This window comes from Lutzomyia longipalpis, chromosome 3 (assembly GCF_024334085.1).
Source record: "Lutzomyia longipalpis isolate SR_M1_2022 chromosome 3, ASM2433408v1".
NCBI lineage: Eukaryota > Metazoa > Arthropoda > Insecta > Diptera > Psychodidae > Lutzomyia > Lutzomyia longipalpis.
In genome coordinates this window covers 11,652,168-11,664,920 of record NC_074709.1, presented here as the reverse complement: position 1 = coordinate 11,664,920, position 12,753 = coordinate 11,652,168, and the positions used below count along the sequence as shown (strand labels likewise).

Below are 12,753 nucleotides of genomic sequence, written 5' to 3'. Positions count from 1 at the left end.
AAATATCTGTACGAAATCTAAAAATTTCAGATGTTTCCTGATTTAAATCTATCAAGAGATAACCATAAGGTACTTTTGTACACTCCTTATATACGTTTAGCAATTGAATTGGATTTTCTGGATGTAATTGCCGAGCCAGTGGAAAGAATTGTGACTTGTCACGAACATTTTTAAAAATCACAAGGTATTTTGCATTCAAAGAAATTGTCCGAGAAAATCGTGACTGATAAAAAATGTTTTGGCATATAAAAATAATTGAAATATTTTTGTGATGCGATTCTTTTATAAATAAGTCACAAATTCGTTGTTCATACTTCTTTTCAGTCATTAAATCATCAATTACAATTAATTTTGGTGATCTGTGATCGTTTTCTATTTTATCAGGAATGCCACGATAAACTTTTAGATTTGCTATTTTAGGTAAATTGTTTATGCTTCCATTTTCAGAAAAGCACCATAAAATAGTCTCAAAATTTGTATCAGTGAGTTCTTTTAGATTTAATAAAAAATTATGAGCAAATGTTGATTTGCCACAACCCGAAGGCCCGGCTAAAATCATTGAGAATGGGACTGGAAATTTAAATAACATTTCTGTTGTCGAAGTAGAATAAGTAGTGAACTATATTTCACAATCATTCCTTTATTTATAGAAAATTTGGAGCGAACATTTTAACAATCAAACGTTTTCTTATAAAACTTTAATACCTTTTGATCGTTTTTCACGGCATTCTTACTGAAAAAAACAAGAAAGTTTTCCATTGATATACCTATTGCACGAAAATACGCAAACACACAACAATATTGACCACACACTTCTGAAAAATGCGATTGTAGTTTCATGTTGTTAAATATTATTTTACGGTTTTTTGTATGTGTTATAAAAAAATGATTAAGATATTTATTTTTAATAGATCGACCATAGGAATCGAAAAGTTCAATGCTTTTTGAATCACCGGGTATGTAAATTGCTATCCAGTGTTCACCAGGATGATTTGCCTTTGCGGTGTTAACTATTATGATAGAAGGATCTCTTAATTTAAGATTGGGCAACCTGTCTATTGAGTACACACCTCTAAATATTTTACGTGTGTACTTATTTCTCGAAAGGTCTCTTGTTATCTCAAGTGTATTCATAGTGAATAATTTCTTTCTTCAGTTTTTCTCTGTATTTATACTGTTTTCCGATATATCCGCATAAAGAAAGTATTGGTTGATATTTCTATACGTTGTAATGCACAAACGAAAAATTCAAAAACGTCAAATTTGTGAAATGAAAATTTCAAAAACCGTAAATCACACAACGAAAAATTCAGAAATGAAAACTTGCGAGAATGAAGATTTTAAAAATGCAATGCTTTTCAAATGGTAATTTTAAAAACGCAATTCTTCTGAAATGTAAATTTTAAAAATGCAATGCTTTTCAAATGGTAATTTTAAAAACGCAAATCTTTTGAAATGTAAACTTTAAAAATGCAATGCTTTTCAAATGGTAATTTAAAAAACGCAAATCTTTTGAAATGTAAACTTTAAAAATGCAATGCTTTTCAAATGGTAATTTTAAAAACGCAAATCTTTTGAAATGTAAACTTTAAAAATGCAATGCTTTTCAAATGGTAATTTAAAAAACGCAAATCTTTTGAAATGTAAATTTTAAAAATGATAGGCTTATGACATGAGAAATTTAAAAATGGAAAACTAACGAAATGGTAATTTAAAAAACGTAAATCTTGTGAAATAAAAATTTTAAATCGTGTGACGTACTGGGCACTCAAACTTCACAAGATCAAATCTCATAAATGACCATGATTTTCCGTTACAAACAATTACAATAATTTAAATATTCAAACATTTAAAATCAATTCAAAGGTACGAAATCAATATGTCGGTGATCAAAACGGTCAAACTGAATATTCAAAATTAAAAATTAAAGATGGCGGACAAAAACAAAGATGGCGCTATAAAAACAATATGGCGGACAAATCCAATATGGCTAAATATAAAAATCCCAATTCAAAATGGCGGCTTTAAATTCAAAATGGCGGAATAAAATTCAATATGGCGGCTAAAATTCAATATGGCGTCAAAAATGTGACATCACACAAAATGACAGACAAAAACATGACGTAATTCAAAATGGCCGACAAAATAAAATTTTCAAGATGGCGTCCACCACATTACGTCACCACAAATCACTGACCTTCCTCAAAAACAACCTCACGGCACTGACCTCGCTCAATTTCCCCATCAAAAACCCGACCTTCCCCACTCCACTATGACGTCACTCAGCACTGACCTTCCCCAACAACAACACAACACTGACCTACCTCAAAGGGGAACTTGCTGAACACATACTACTTATACATACCTTCGTTAAGTTTTTATACATTTATCTGTTATACATAGCATTACATACATACGTACATTTTATGATTATGTTCAGTAACAAGAAATTAAAGAAATTCTTCTTTTAAAACATTTTATTGAATTTTTTGCAAAGAAAAGCTTTATGTTTATTAGAAAAAAAGAAGAAAAAATTGGTTCCGTCCAGGATCGAACTGGAGACCTTCTGCGTGTAAAGCAGACGTGATAACCGCTACACTACGGAACCATGGCCCTAACAAGCTTTCAAGTTCTTCTTAAGACATGTGTAAATGCATAGGCTATATATAGTTGATGAAGTATGCGATGAAAATTTATGATTCACCAATAAAATGTTTTTTAAAAAAATATGTAGTTAAGGAAAGCGGGGCAAAAAATGTCACTTAAGGATTTGTAAAAAAAACTCAAAAAATCATATTTCCTAGCTAGATGGAACAAAATGATCTGAAAAAGAGTTGTAGGGCAAAAAATGTTTCGCTTTATCTCTCGATGGAAATGTGATATTTTGAGCTTTTTTCTAAACCCTTAAGTGACCTTTTTTGCCCCGCTTTTGCCTAAAGAAAGAATTCTAGCTTATCATGGGATTTTTGAGGGAAAATTCCTTTTCAAGATTGAATTTTATCAGCCGAGAAAATGTTTATATTCGCTTACCGCACCCACTAAGAATACTTACATACCCTATGTATGTGAATTCAATCTTAAAAAGCTTCTACATATATACATATTTTTATATACATATATTTATTCAATCCTTTAGGATTTCATTGTTTTTATTAACATATAATGGGTTTGTTGAAGATATTTAGATAATTTCTCGGGAGGAAAATTAGTTCAAGGAAAAAGCTTTTTTCTGCTGTAAAAGTGTGTGAAAGTGAGCCGCAGATATTGTTGCTGAATGAAGCTATATGATCACGCCTCAAACCACTTGATATGTTGCTCTTCATCAACGGAACCACAGCACCAGGTAGGTATGAGTGTGTAGCGCTATACAAAGAGGTGTGTAAATTTACTCATGTGTAGTTGAGTACCTTTACCTAACTTGTTCTTCGTGTTCTTTGTGCAGTGTAAAATCTTTGATCATGTAGAATAAGAGTGCCAAAGTGTGATAGTTTTCATCGCAGCAAATGCGAATTAAAAGTATTATTTAACAAAAGGAATTTGTTTGCATTTAAAGTGAAAGGAAGGGCCTACAATGAAATTAGCAACCAGAATTAAATGTCTCGTGTACTTTCTTTATAGTTACGCAATTTTTTTAGCGGTGAGTGCAGCAATCAACGTTAAAAAATCATATATATGTGTCTGAATTCATTCAATACAAACGTGTAAAGCATATACTATGTGTTATTTTGCTATATAGCCGATGTAGTCAATTACTACGTTCAAGTAGTAAAATGTTTCTAATTTTTCTATCTCAAAATTCAACCCTTGAATTAGTCACCGCAATGATCAATAAAACAAGCTATGAAAAAATAAATATTTAATCTAATCTAAAATCAACTTTTTCGCCAATATCGCCAAAAGAAAAGAATCGTCAATGAGATTTTTTTATTGCAGGTTTGTGGCGTTGTTCTTGTTATCTTTGGCGGATACATCCTATACAACCATTTAGGATATGGGCTACTTGTTGAAGGAGGTGCCTGGGGTCCTAGTGCGGCAACACTATGTCTCGGTCTTGTAACAATCTGCATAACATGGATGGGATGGAATGCTATTGCAAAGAGAAATCAATGTCGTCTCTATTTAGTAAGTAAATAAAAACTAACCAATTCGATTAAATTAATAATTTATTAATGCAACCTATTTCTCTGCAGTTTGGCATGTCCCTTTTGGGAATCATACTCATAAGTGTCTTCCTGTGCATATGGTCTCTGACAATAAGGAAAGACATACAGGGATCAGCTATTTATCCAGTTGAAAGCTCATTTAGTGAATTCATTGCTGATGACACGAGTACAGCCATCAACGATCACACCCACCTGTGGAATCGTTTGCAGTCCGAAATGCAATGCTGCGGTGTTCACGGCATCACGGATTACATTCGCATATCCATACCGTGGTCTTGCTGTAGACGCCCAGAAAATCCTTCAGATCCACGTTGTGTATCATCGTACCAACGTGGATGTTTATTTGCTCTCATTGAAGAAACAAAGCAGCGTCTCATCTACATCTCGGTGGCTGCTCTCATTTTTGCCCTTGTGCAGGTATGTTTATGTTTATGCATACTTCCCTTTCTCAACTATGTAATCATTTTATTTATAAAATTTCTATATCTAACTAGAATGCTTGAATTCAACCAAATTTAACCCTTTCTTGTCCAGAAAATCGTAGATTTTTTACAAAACCTTATTATTTATGATTGATTTTTATTAATCCACAAATTATTCTTTTACGTACATTTTTAAAAGATTTTAGAAAAAAATCTATACCTATTATAAAAAAAATTAATTAAGATTGTGAAATTACCAAAAAATGTTAACCAACAATTTATTGAACGTAATCAAAGAAAAAATATTCTGGTGGTGCCTCTTCTAACTTTTAATCATTTTCTAATGAAAATTCCCCTTCATAAAAATGCCAGATAAGAATTGGAAACTTATCGTAAAGTGTTATCAGATACGCTATATATTTTGATAAATAATCATTTACAAAATGAGTTAAAGATTAGCGAAGGAATAGTGACTAATTTCAACAAATTTGTTTTTTTTGGCTTGTTAAAAAATAATTTAAAAACAATAAATCTTATTCATCTTGTTCTAATCTTCTGTTCTTTATCCTTCTTTAGGTCATGGGAATATTCATGGTTGTTCATTTGGTTGTTCTTCTGAAAGAACAAGAACGTGGTGATGTGGAGAGTCGTGGTAATTCTAGAAATACAGAACTCTTGCCATTTAACGTACAAACAGCAGATACAGGAACGAGAAACCCATCAGCACCCCCAGTTAATACAAAGAGCAATCAAGCCAGCCTCCATGAGAGTCTACATGCTGATCTTAAGAAAGCTCAAGCTCAAAGATTATCCAATGGATGATTTTATTTTATTTTCCCAAGTGAAAACTCATTTATTTTTATTTTATTGCAATGCATTTTACAAAATCGAATTAATTTTGTGCAAGTAAATTTATTTAAAGAAAAATCATACAGAAAATGCCGAAGGTATCAAAAAAACAATTATTTCTTGTATATATCCGTAAACTTATTTTATATTACAAATCAAGACTTTTTTTTATAGAAAATAAATTGATGGCAATCAAAATCAATTTTTCTTTTAATTAAAGAGGAATTTCCTGCAAGAACTCTTCCGAAAAAGAAACGGATGAAAATTGAAGGAAAATGTAGTGAGTTGAGGGTATAGTTTACTGATGAATTTCGTCAGGAATTCATTTGTCTCACCTCATTAAAAAATAAATACCTAATATAAAAGTTTTGAGTCACCTATATTATGTACATAACGTCAGCACAGTGACGATATAATAGATTCTCAAAATACTCCCTTTCCCGAATCGCTGTGTACACAATATACCTACATACTGTGTTCCACTTGCCTGTATTATTCATTTTTTTACACCTGGTGACTTTACATTTCGATCCTAAATGCTGGTATGAACGTATCTATATGCGTTGAATGAAGTATTCGGTTCTGATAACATTTTTTTCCCCTGTAGAGTAGACTCAAGTATGGAAACATTGATAAGGGTATTCTCGCCCAACATTACACATAAGTATTTTCCCCAATGAAGATAATGGTGATAATGGGTACAAATATGAGTAATCCTCTACTTGGTTCTTTTGTTCTTTTTCTCTCCCATTTCAGCATTGCATAACCTTTCGATTTGATCGCCTCTAAATTCTTAAGTGTATTCAGCATAATTTATCTTTCCTTTGCAGCTTATACATAGTGTGTAGTAATTATCTGTTAAGAATGTATATTGTATATAATTATATATTTTTATATTTCTATTTTTAAAAGTTTTCATTTAATCATCAACATCATTACTGACTGTTCTGCTTATTTTTTCCTTAATTTTCCTCCCTCTTCACGCTTTATAATACGTTACACTACCCGCACAATTTTTCACCTATAGTTATATTTTTACATAAAAAATAATAAAGAATTATGTGTCCGATTAGGATGGTTTTTTGTTAAAAGTTAGAATGCATGTGGATCTACCATTTGAATCTGACTGAGTTTATTTAAATCGATCAATCAGAGCCTGATGAGATATAATAAATTGTATTTTTTTCATTATGGGTTCACTAAAATGGCGGCCGTTTAACCGATTTTTAAAAATTTACCAGATTTGGAAAGGGAAATAAATTATCTTTCAAACGATAGTTTATTTGTCAAAATCGGTATTTTATTGGCCGATTTACAAGACATTAAAGGAAAAATTTGTGAAAAATAAAAGTTGGTTTTTCACATATGTCTACCAAAATGACTGCCAAAAATTAACGGCTTGACCGATTTTCAAAAATCTACCAGTTTTTGAAAAGTGAGAAATGTACCTTTCCAAAACTGGCAAATTTATAGAATTTGGTTGACTGCAGCTAGAGTTACAGACCTTTGAAATTTACCTTAAAAAATACTCCATTTTTGCCTTTCCTGGAAACTTTTCGAGAGTAGTGCCAAAAGAAAACGACTTGACCGATTTAAAAAAAAAATACCAGTTTTTTAAAGGTTAGATATATACCTTTCCTAAATTGGTAAACTTTTGAAAATCGGTTAGCCACAACCGGAGATATATCCACTTCAAATTTACCTTAATAAATACTCCATTTTAGCTCTCACGGGGAATTTTTCACGGGTAGTGTATGTAAGTAGTATACCTACCCATATATTTTAAGCTCTCCATGATGTATAATTGCAACCAATAAAGCGTTTAAAAAAATACATATAAAAGTATGTGGTGTGTAAAGTGTTTGAGAAACACTTGTAGAACGCCTTGATAAGCTTCAACACAATATAACACACTTTTATAAACACACAACACCACCAAATTCTTCCAGTCCTAGTGTAACCGCCACAAAGTGAAGAAGTACGCATCGAAATTCGCTTCTGTTGCGTATAGATTCTGATACATTTTTTTCTATTTCTGTGAAATAAAATTGTGTACAGGAGTTCAACGAAAAAATAAATAGAAGAAATCATTCAAGATGGGTTTGAATTGTGGAATGAGTATTGTTAAATACGTTCTCTTCATTTTTAATTTACTATGTGCAGTAAGTACAATCTGTTTGTAATATTAATACATTGTGTAGATTTTTAGGAGCTTTTCTAAGCAGTTTTTTAGGCGGTATCGCCCTTAGTCATCGCAAAATTGTATACATAGTAGGATTTTTGTTAGACGGGCATTCAAATGCTAAAATACATAAATAGGAGAAAATGAGGTTTTTTTCTGAATGGCTATGTAGTTGTCACCACATAGATACATATATACATAGATATTCATGTAAGATACAGTAAAAAATTTACTACAGAAACGTTTGACGATTTTTTTAAGGCGTAATGCGATGAAGTCATCCTCCAGCATTGATACACTGATCTACTTTTTTTTTGGATTTTGCAGCATTTTTTTTCAATATTTAGTTGAATTTTATTGGGAACTTTTTTTGGTACAATATCACACTAAACTACATAAATAAATTTAATCTAAATGAGAAAGAAAAACATGAAAATCACCAGATATTCAGCTTTTGCGGAATTTTTATCATTCCCATGATCACCACAGTATATTCATTGTCATCACATTAACTATGAGTCATTCTATATACTTTTTACGTTTATATCTATATATATTTATGTAATGAATTAACAAGAGGGGATTCACGTCGCAATGACTCTATACATATGTAGGTGTGGGTGTGAAAATGTGTACCCATGTATAATTATTTGTTCCTAACTAGAGAATATTAACAACAAATTCCTCATTTTTCATGTATGACGATTTTCCTGGTATATTTCCCGAGTTCTGACGATATAGACATTCTCTAAAAGTCTAAAGTATTAACAAACATTCTTCTAAGAATCTATAACTGCCAATTAATTGCGATATACTGCATTGTTTTCAATGTAATTCTTCTAGTATTGTAACTTCATTAATATATGATTTTTTTTATACATTGTCTTTGAGCTGTGTGAGAGAATCTTGAATCTGTTAAACTTTAGTCATCAATAAAATGACTGTGAAGCGATTAAGTATATATATAACAATGAAAGCATTAGTTAAAAATAAATTCATGTATCTCGGGCACGTATCATCTGACTGAGGAAAGAACAAACACTTGATCTTCTATCTCAAAGATGTATATTATGTACCAATAAGAGATTAAAATGTATTTTTTTTACAAATTACAAAAATTTTAGAGTAGGGGAACTCGGGGTTCCGTGAGAGTGTTAGAGTTTTTCCATAAGAACTGTCTTATAGCAAATTTTCTGGGCTAGAGCTTTGTCTCAGACGAATTCTATCTACCTCAAGGGGAAAATGCATTTTCAGATCATTTTCCGAAGTCTTACATTAATTTTGTTCTTTATCTTTTAGAAAACGATTTTTTTTGTCCTATGTACTACATATATTTTTATTATCAGAGTTCTACGAGAAAACTCAGAAATTTCCTTGGGAAATTTGTATTAAATTTGTATTAGGCAATTAGCCTATCTAAAAATGCATTAGGGTAAAAAAAAATTACAGAGAATTACGTCCAATGTACCGTAAAATGGGGGTATTTTGGGATTTACCTCAAAGGGCAATTTCTAAGGAACATTGATTGAATATTAAGGGAACACTTGACAAAAATTTTCCAGAGAGTCCATAAATTACCACCATTTTCATCCCCGTTCAATTCCAGACCTAAAAAATGTTTTTAAGATCTTTTGCCTAATGATTAATGATCTTAAAAAACTTTATTTTTTAGGTGAGTGGGTGGACAGGGATGAAAACTGTGGTTATTATAGACTCCTCGGAAAATTTTAGTTAGGTTTTTCCTTAAAATATAATCGGTGTTCCTTACAAATAAGTCTTAAAATTGCCTCTTGAAAGATTCCAAAACATCCTGCATATCCCAAAATATTTTTACGGTATTAATTCGGTTCAATTATCATGAAACCTTCTAATAGGCGTAATTAAGGGTGTAAAATGTAACAACCGATGAAATTTATCAGATGAGGACTTTCAGTACTTTTTGAGATAATCAATGTGGTTTTTCCGACGTTTTTATAAATAATTTCTTTCCGGCTCCGAGCGGGGCCGAAAGCTCTGGGAAGATTCTGTGTTTCTTTGGGTAAGGAATTTCAACTGCCGACGAAAAACCCGGAAAGAAATTACTTTTTGAGATAATTGTTTTTCCTAATTAATAACATTATGTGCCTATTTATTATATACATACAGTTAATGAACAACATTCATAAATATTTAATAATTATTATTTTTTTTTATTAAAAATTTCAGCTTTGTGGTATTGCTCTTCTTACAATTGGTATTATTGTCCTGCTGACTGCTTCTGATCTCGAAAAACTCTTTGGAGATTACAATGCAATTGCCGCACCGATTGTTCTTATTATTTTGGGCTCGATAATATTCGTAATAGCATTCTTTGGATGCTGCGGTGCTATTCGCGAGTCCCACTGCTTGACGATGACCGTAAGTTACATGCTCCGATGCTGTGATACAAACTGAAGATGGAAAAATTAAAATTAATACCAATATTATTTATTTTCTCCTATGCTAACAGTATGCTACCTTTATGTTCATCCTTGTTATTGGTCAAATTGTTATTGCTGCAGTAACATTTGCCTTTGCTGGAGACATTTCCAACGCAATGACAACTACATTTGAAAGGATATTCAATGAACAGCACGTGGATGTTAATAGGGAACTCGTTGATACTGTCCAAATCAATCTGGCGTGCTGTGGTGTTGATGGTCCAATTAATTGGGCTGGTTCACCTCCTCCAAGTTGCTGCGGTCTTACGAGTGGAACTTGTGCCCCACAGAATATCTTCCAAACAGGATGCAGATCAGCTCTCGAAGATTGGGTGGATACATCCAAGCATATTATCGCTTGGGTAGCTCTCGGTGTTGCTGTTGTACAGGTAAGAAAGAAAAAGAAAACTACACAAAACTTGAGATAAATTGACTGACTCATTGTTCTTTAATCATTTTTTCTTACAGCTTGTGGCCCTTATCTTTGCCTGCTGCCTTGGAAATCACATTCGCAACGAGAGAAGAAGGTCTAATTACTAAAATATCCTACCATTCATATATTTGTTTCTTTTTCTAAATAAGTTTTTCTGCATGTTTTTGCATTAAACAAAGTGCTTAATTTTTTCTTAAAATTAATAACATAATGTGCTATCATTATATACATACATAGATGTTACTTAAAGAATTTTCTATAATGTTTCTAATACAAGTACCTACTACTTATATATTGCGCATTTTAAATCGAGTGATAAACTATATATACCTACTTTATCAGCTACCTATATAACACAATTTGATAAGGAAAGATTTGGGTACTTTTTTCGGCTTGACTCTCTGCTTTTCCTCACACATTGGGTACATACAAAAGTCTATGTTATCTTATCTTTTATATTACTTTTTATGAAATTTGATAAATAAATTGGTACGAAATGTAATAATCTGCAATCTTATCAGAATTACCGTAGAAAATTCAACATTTTTTCGTGACATAAAAATATACTTTAGGTACTACTTATATGGTGAGAGAGAATTAGAAAAATCTTTCCATGGGGTTGCAGTAAAATTTTTTTTTAAATCCGTACATAAATCTTATTGTCCGATAATTAATTTATTAATTTATTCCATTAAAAATTATTCCAATTTTTAGATATAAAAATTCGTAAATTAACCAATAATTGCAACATAATTAATACTTTCAAGGGAGTTAGGATTTTTTTATTAGTACCTGTACTTAATTAAATCTTTTGCAGCTAGAGTTTTGGGATTTTTGTTAAAAATTTCTTATTTTTTGTCATTTATGAATTTTTTTAACGATAGTTTCTCGTAGTCATTGGAAAATGTTCAAGAAAATTTGAGGCAATGCCTTGGAATAATTTCAATATATTCATTATCCCCCCAAAAGCTCCCCTCTATTAGCTTGACCCAATTAAATTTTATTGTATTTTTGACTAAAACTACTCTTTGAATTTGGCGCCCTAAATATAGTTCCAAAAGCTACCACTGCTATTTTCTGGCACTGTCGGTGAAAATGAGAAATTTATTAGTATTTTTGATATATTTCTCCAATGTTTCACGGCTTTTATCGCGATACTTGAAACGTATATAGGGGAGAATGGCGCAAATGTGAACACATGAAATAAATTTTTAAGCTTTTTTTTTAAAAAAATTCCTTAACAATTAAATTCTTTTTGCATCTTAAACGAAAAGTGTGATCAAAATATTATTTTGAAGTTAAATGCTAAAATTCAGTAAAATTTTTATTCAAAGATATTACATTAATTAATTATTACATTAATTAATATTACATTAACTACCTCAATTAGAAGAATGATTCAGTAATATAGCCTGTGTATGTGTATAGTGAACATTTAGTTTTCCTTTTTTCTTTAATAAAAAAAATATTGCAAAAAGGATAACAAATAATTAACAATAAATTTTTCTCTCAATTTCAGGTATGCTTGAAAACAGCTTGGAAGAAAAAAATTGCTCTTTCAAAAATAAATTTAAGATTTAACAATAAAAAAAAACTTAACAATTTTCAATATAAAACAATTTTACATTCTTACCTTTCAATTTTACTCACACGCAGCCTAACAATGAACTGAATCATTCAAGCGGCATCACTATACACACCAAAAAACACATAATACACCATCCCCCATATAAAAAAGGCCATTCAGGAATATTTTGGAGTTGTACTTTAAATTTTGTAAAATTTCAATAAAAAACTTCTTTTTTTAAATAATGTTTTGTTTTATTTTATAATATAAATCAATTATTACAAATTCTTTTTCATCTTATTCGTATATAATTCACTGCAGTATACCGTATTAAAAAAAGAATAATAAAAAATGTTCAATTTTTTAAAAGTTTTAAAGAAATGTTTAAAATAAAAAAAAAGTGAATTCTTCTTTGTATCGTATCACAATTTTCTCTATTATGTTAAAAATGCGTTATATGCGATTTTATGTTGATTTATTCATGCATTATGCTATTAAAAAATGTTGACATTGCCCCAGTCTTAAAGTGTCTTATTATCTTTATTCTTGAATTTGAAAAAAATCTTTTTAATTTCACAAGTTCTTGTAGATTGTGGTATTCTGAGGTAGAGACATCTTACAGAATCAAGACAAAAATTAAAACTACTTTACGGAAAATTATCCAAGAAATTTCAAATC

General features: G+C 30.8%; 2 protein-coding genes and 1 non-coding gene across 4 annotated transcripts; 2 read left to right on the top strand and 1 right to left on the bottom strand.

Annotated features, from left to right (window-relative positions):
* Positions 1 to 2,535: 2,535 nt before the first annotated feature.
* Trnav-uac (transfer RNA valine (anticodon UAC)) lies at positions 2,536 to 2,608 on the bottom strand. Its single transcript has one exon. It is a non-coding gene; the product is annotated as a tRNA-Val (tRNA).
* A 723-nt stretch (positions 2,609 to 3,331) lies between these two features.
* On the top strand, positions 3,332 to 5,632 carry LOC129792127 (leukocyte surface antigen CD53). The gene is made up of 4 exons (XM_055830909.1): positions 3,332 to 3,637; positions 3,934 to 4,122; positions 4,191 to 4,580; positions 5,162 to 5,632. The coding sequence occupies exons 1-4, from the start codon at positions 3,572 to 3,574 to the stop codon at positions 5,405 to 5,407; spliced, it is 891 nt and encodes a 296-aa protein (XP_055686884.1). The 5' UTR covers positions 3,332 to 3,571; the 3' UTR covers positions 5,408 to 5,632.
* Positions 5,633 to 7,303: 1,671 nt separating this feature from the next.
* LOC129792135 (23 kDa integral membrane protein-like) lies at positions 7,304 to 12,320 on the top strand. 2 transcript variants are annotated; one of them, XM_055830919.1, is made up of 5 exons: positions 7,304 to 7,596; positions 9,822 to 10,013; positions 10,105 to 10,464; positions 10,544 to 10,602; positions 12,028 to 12,320. In XM_055830919.1, the coding sequence occupies exons 1-5, from the start codon at positions 7,531 to 7,533 to the stop codon at positions 12,035 to 12,037; spliced, it is 687 nt and encodes a 228-aa protein (XP_055686894.1). In that variant the 5' UTR covers positions 7,304 to 7,530; the 3' UTR covers positions 12,038 to 12,320. The 2 variants fall into 2 exon arrangements, with proteins under 2 accessions (XP_055686894.1, XP_055686892.1); XM_055830917.1 differs by having other exon boundaries at positions 7,360 to 7,596; positions 10,544 to 12,320.
* Positions 12,321 to 12,753: the final 433 nt, after the last annotated feature.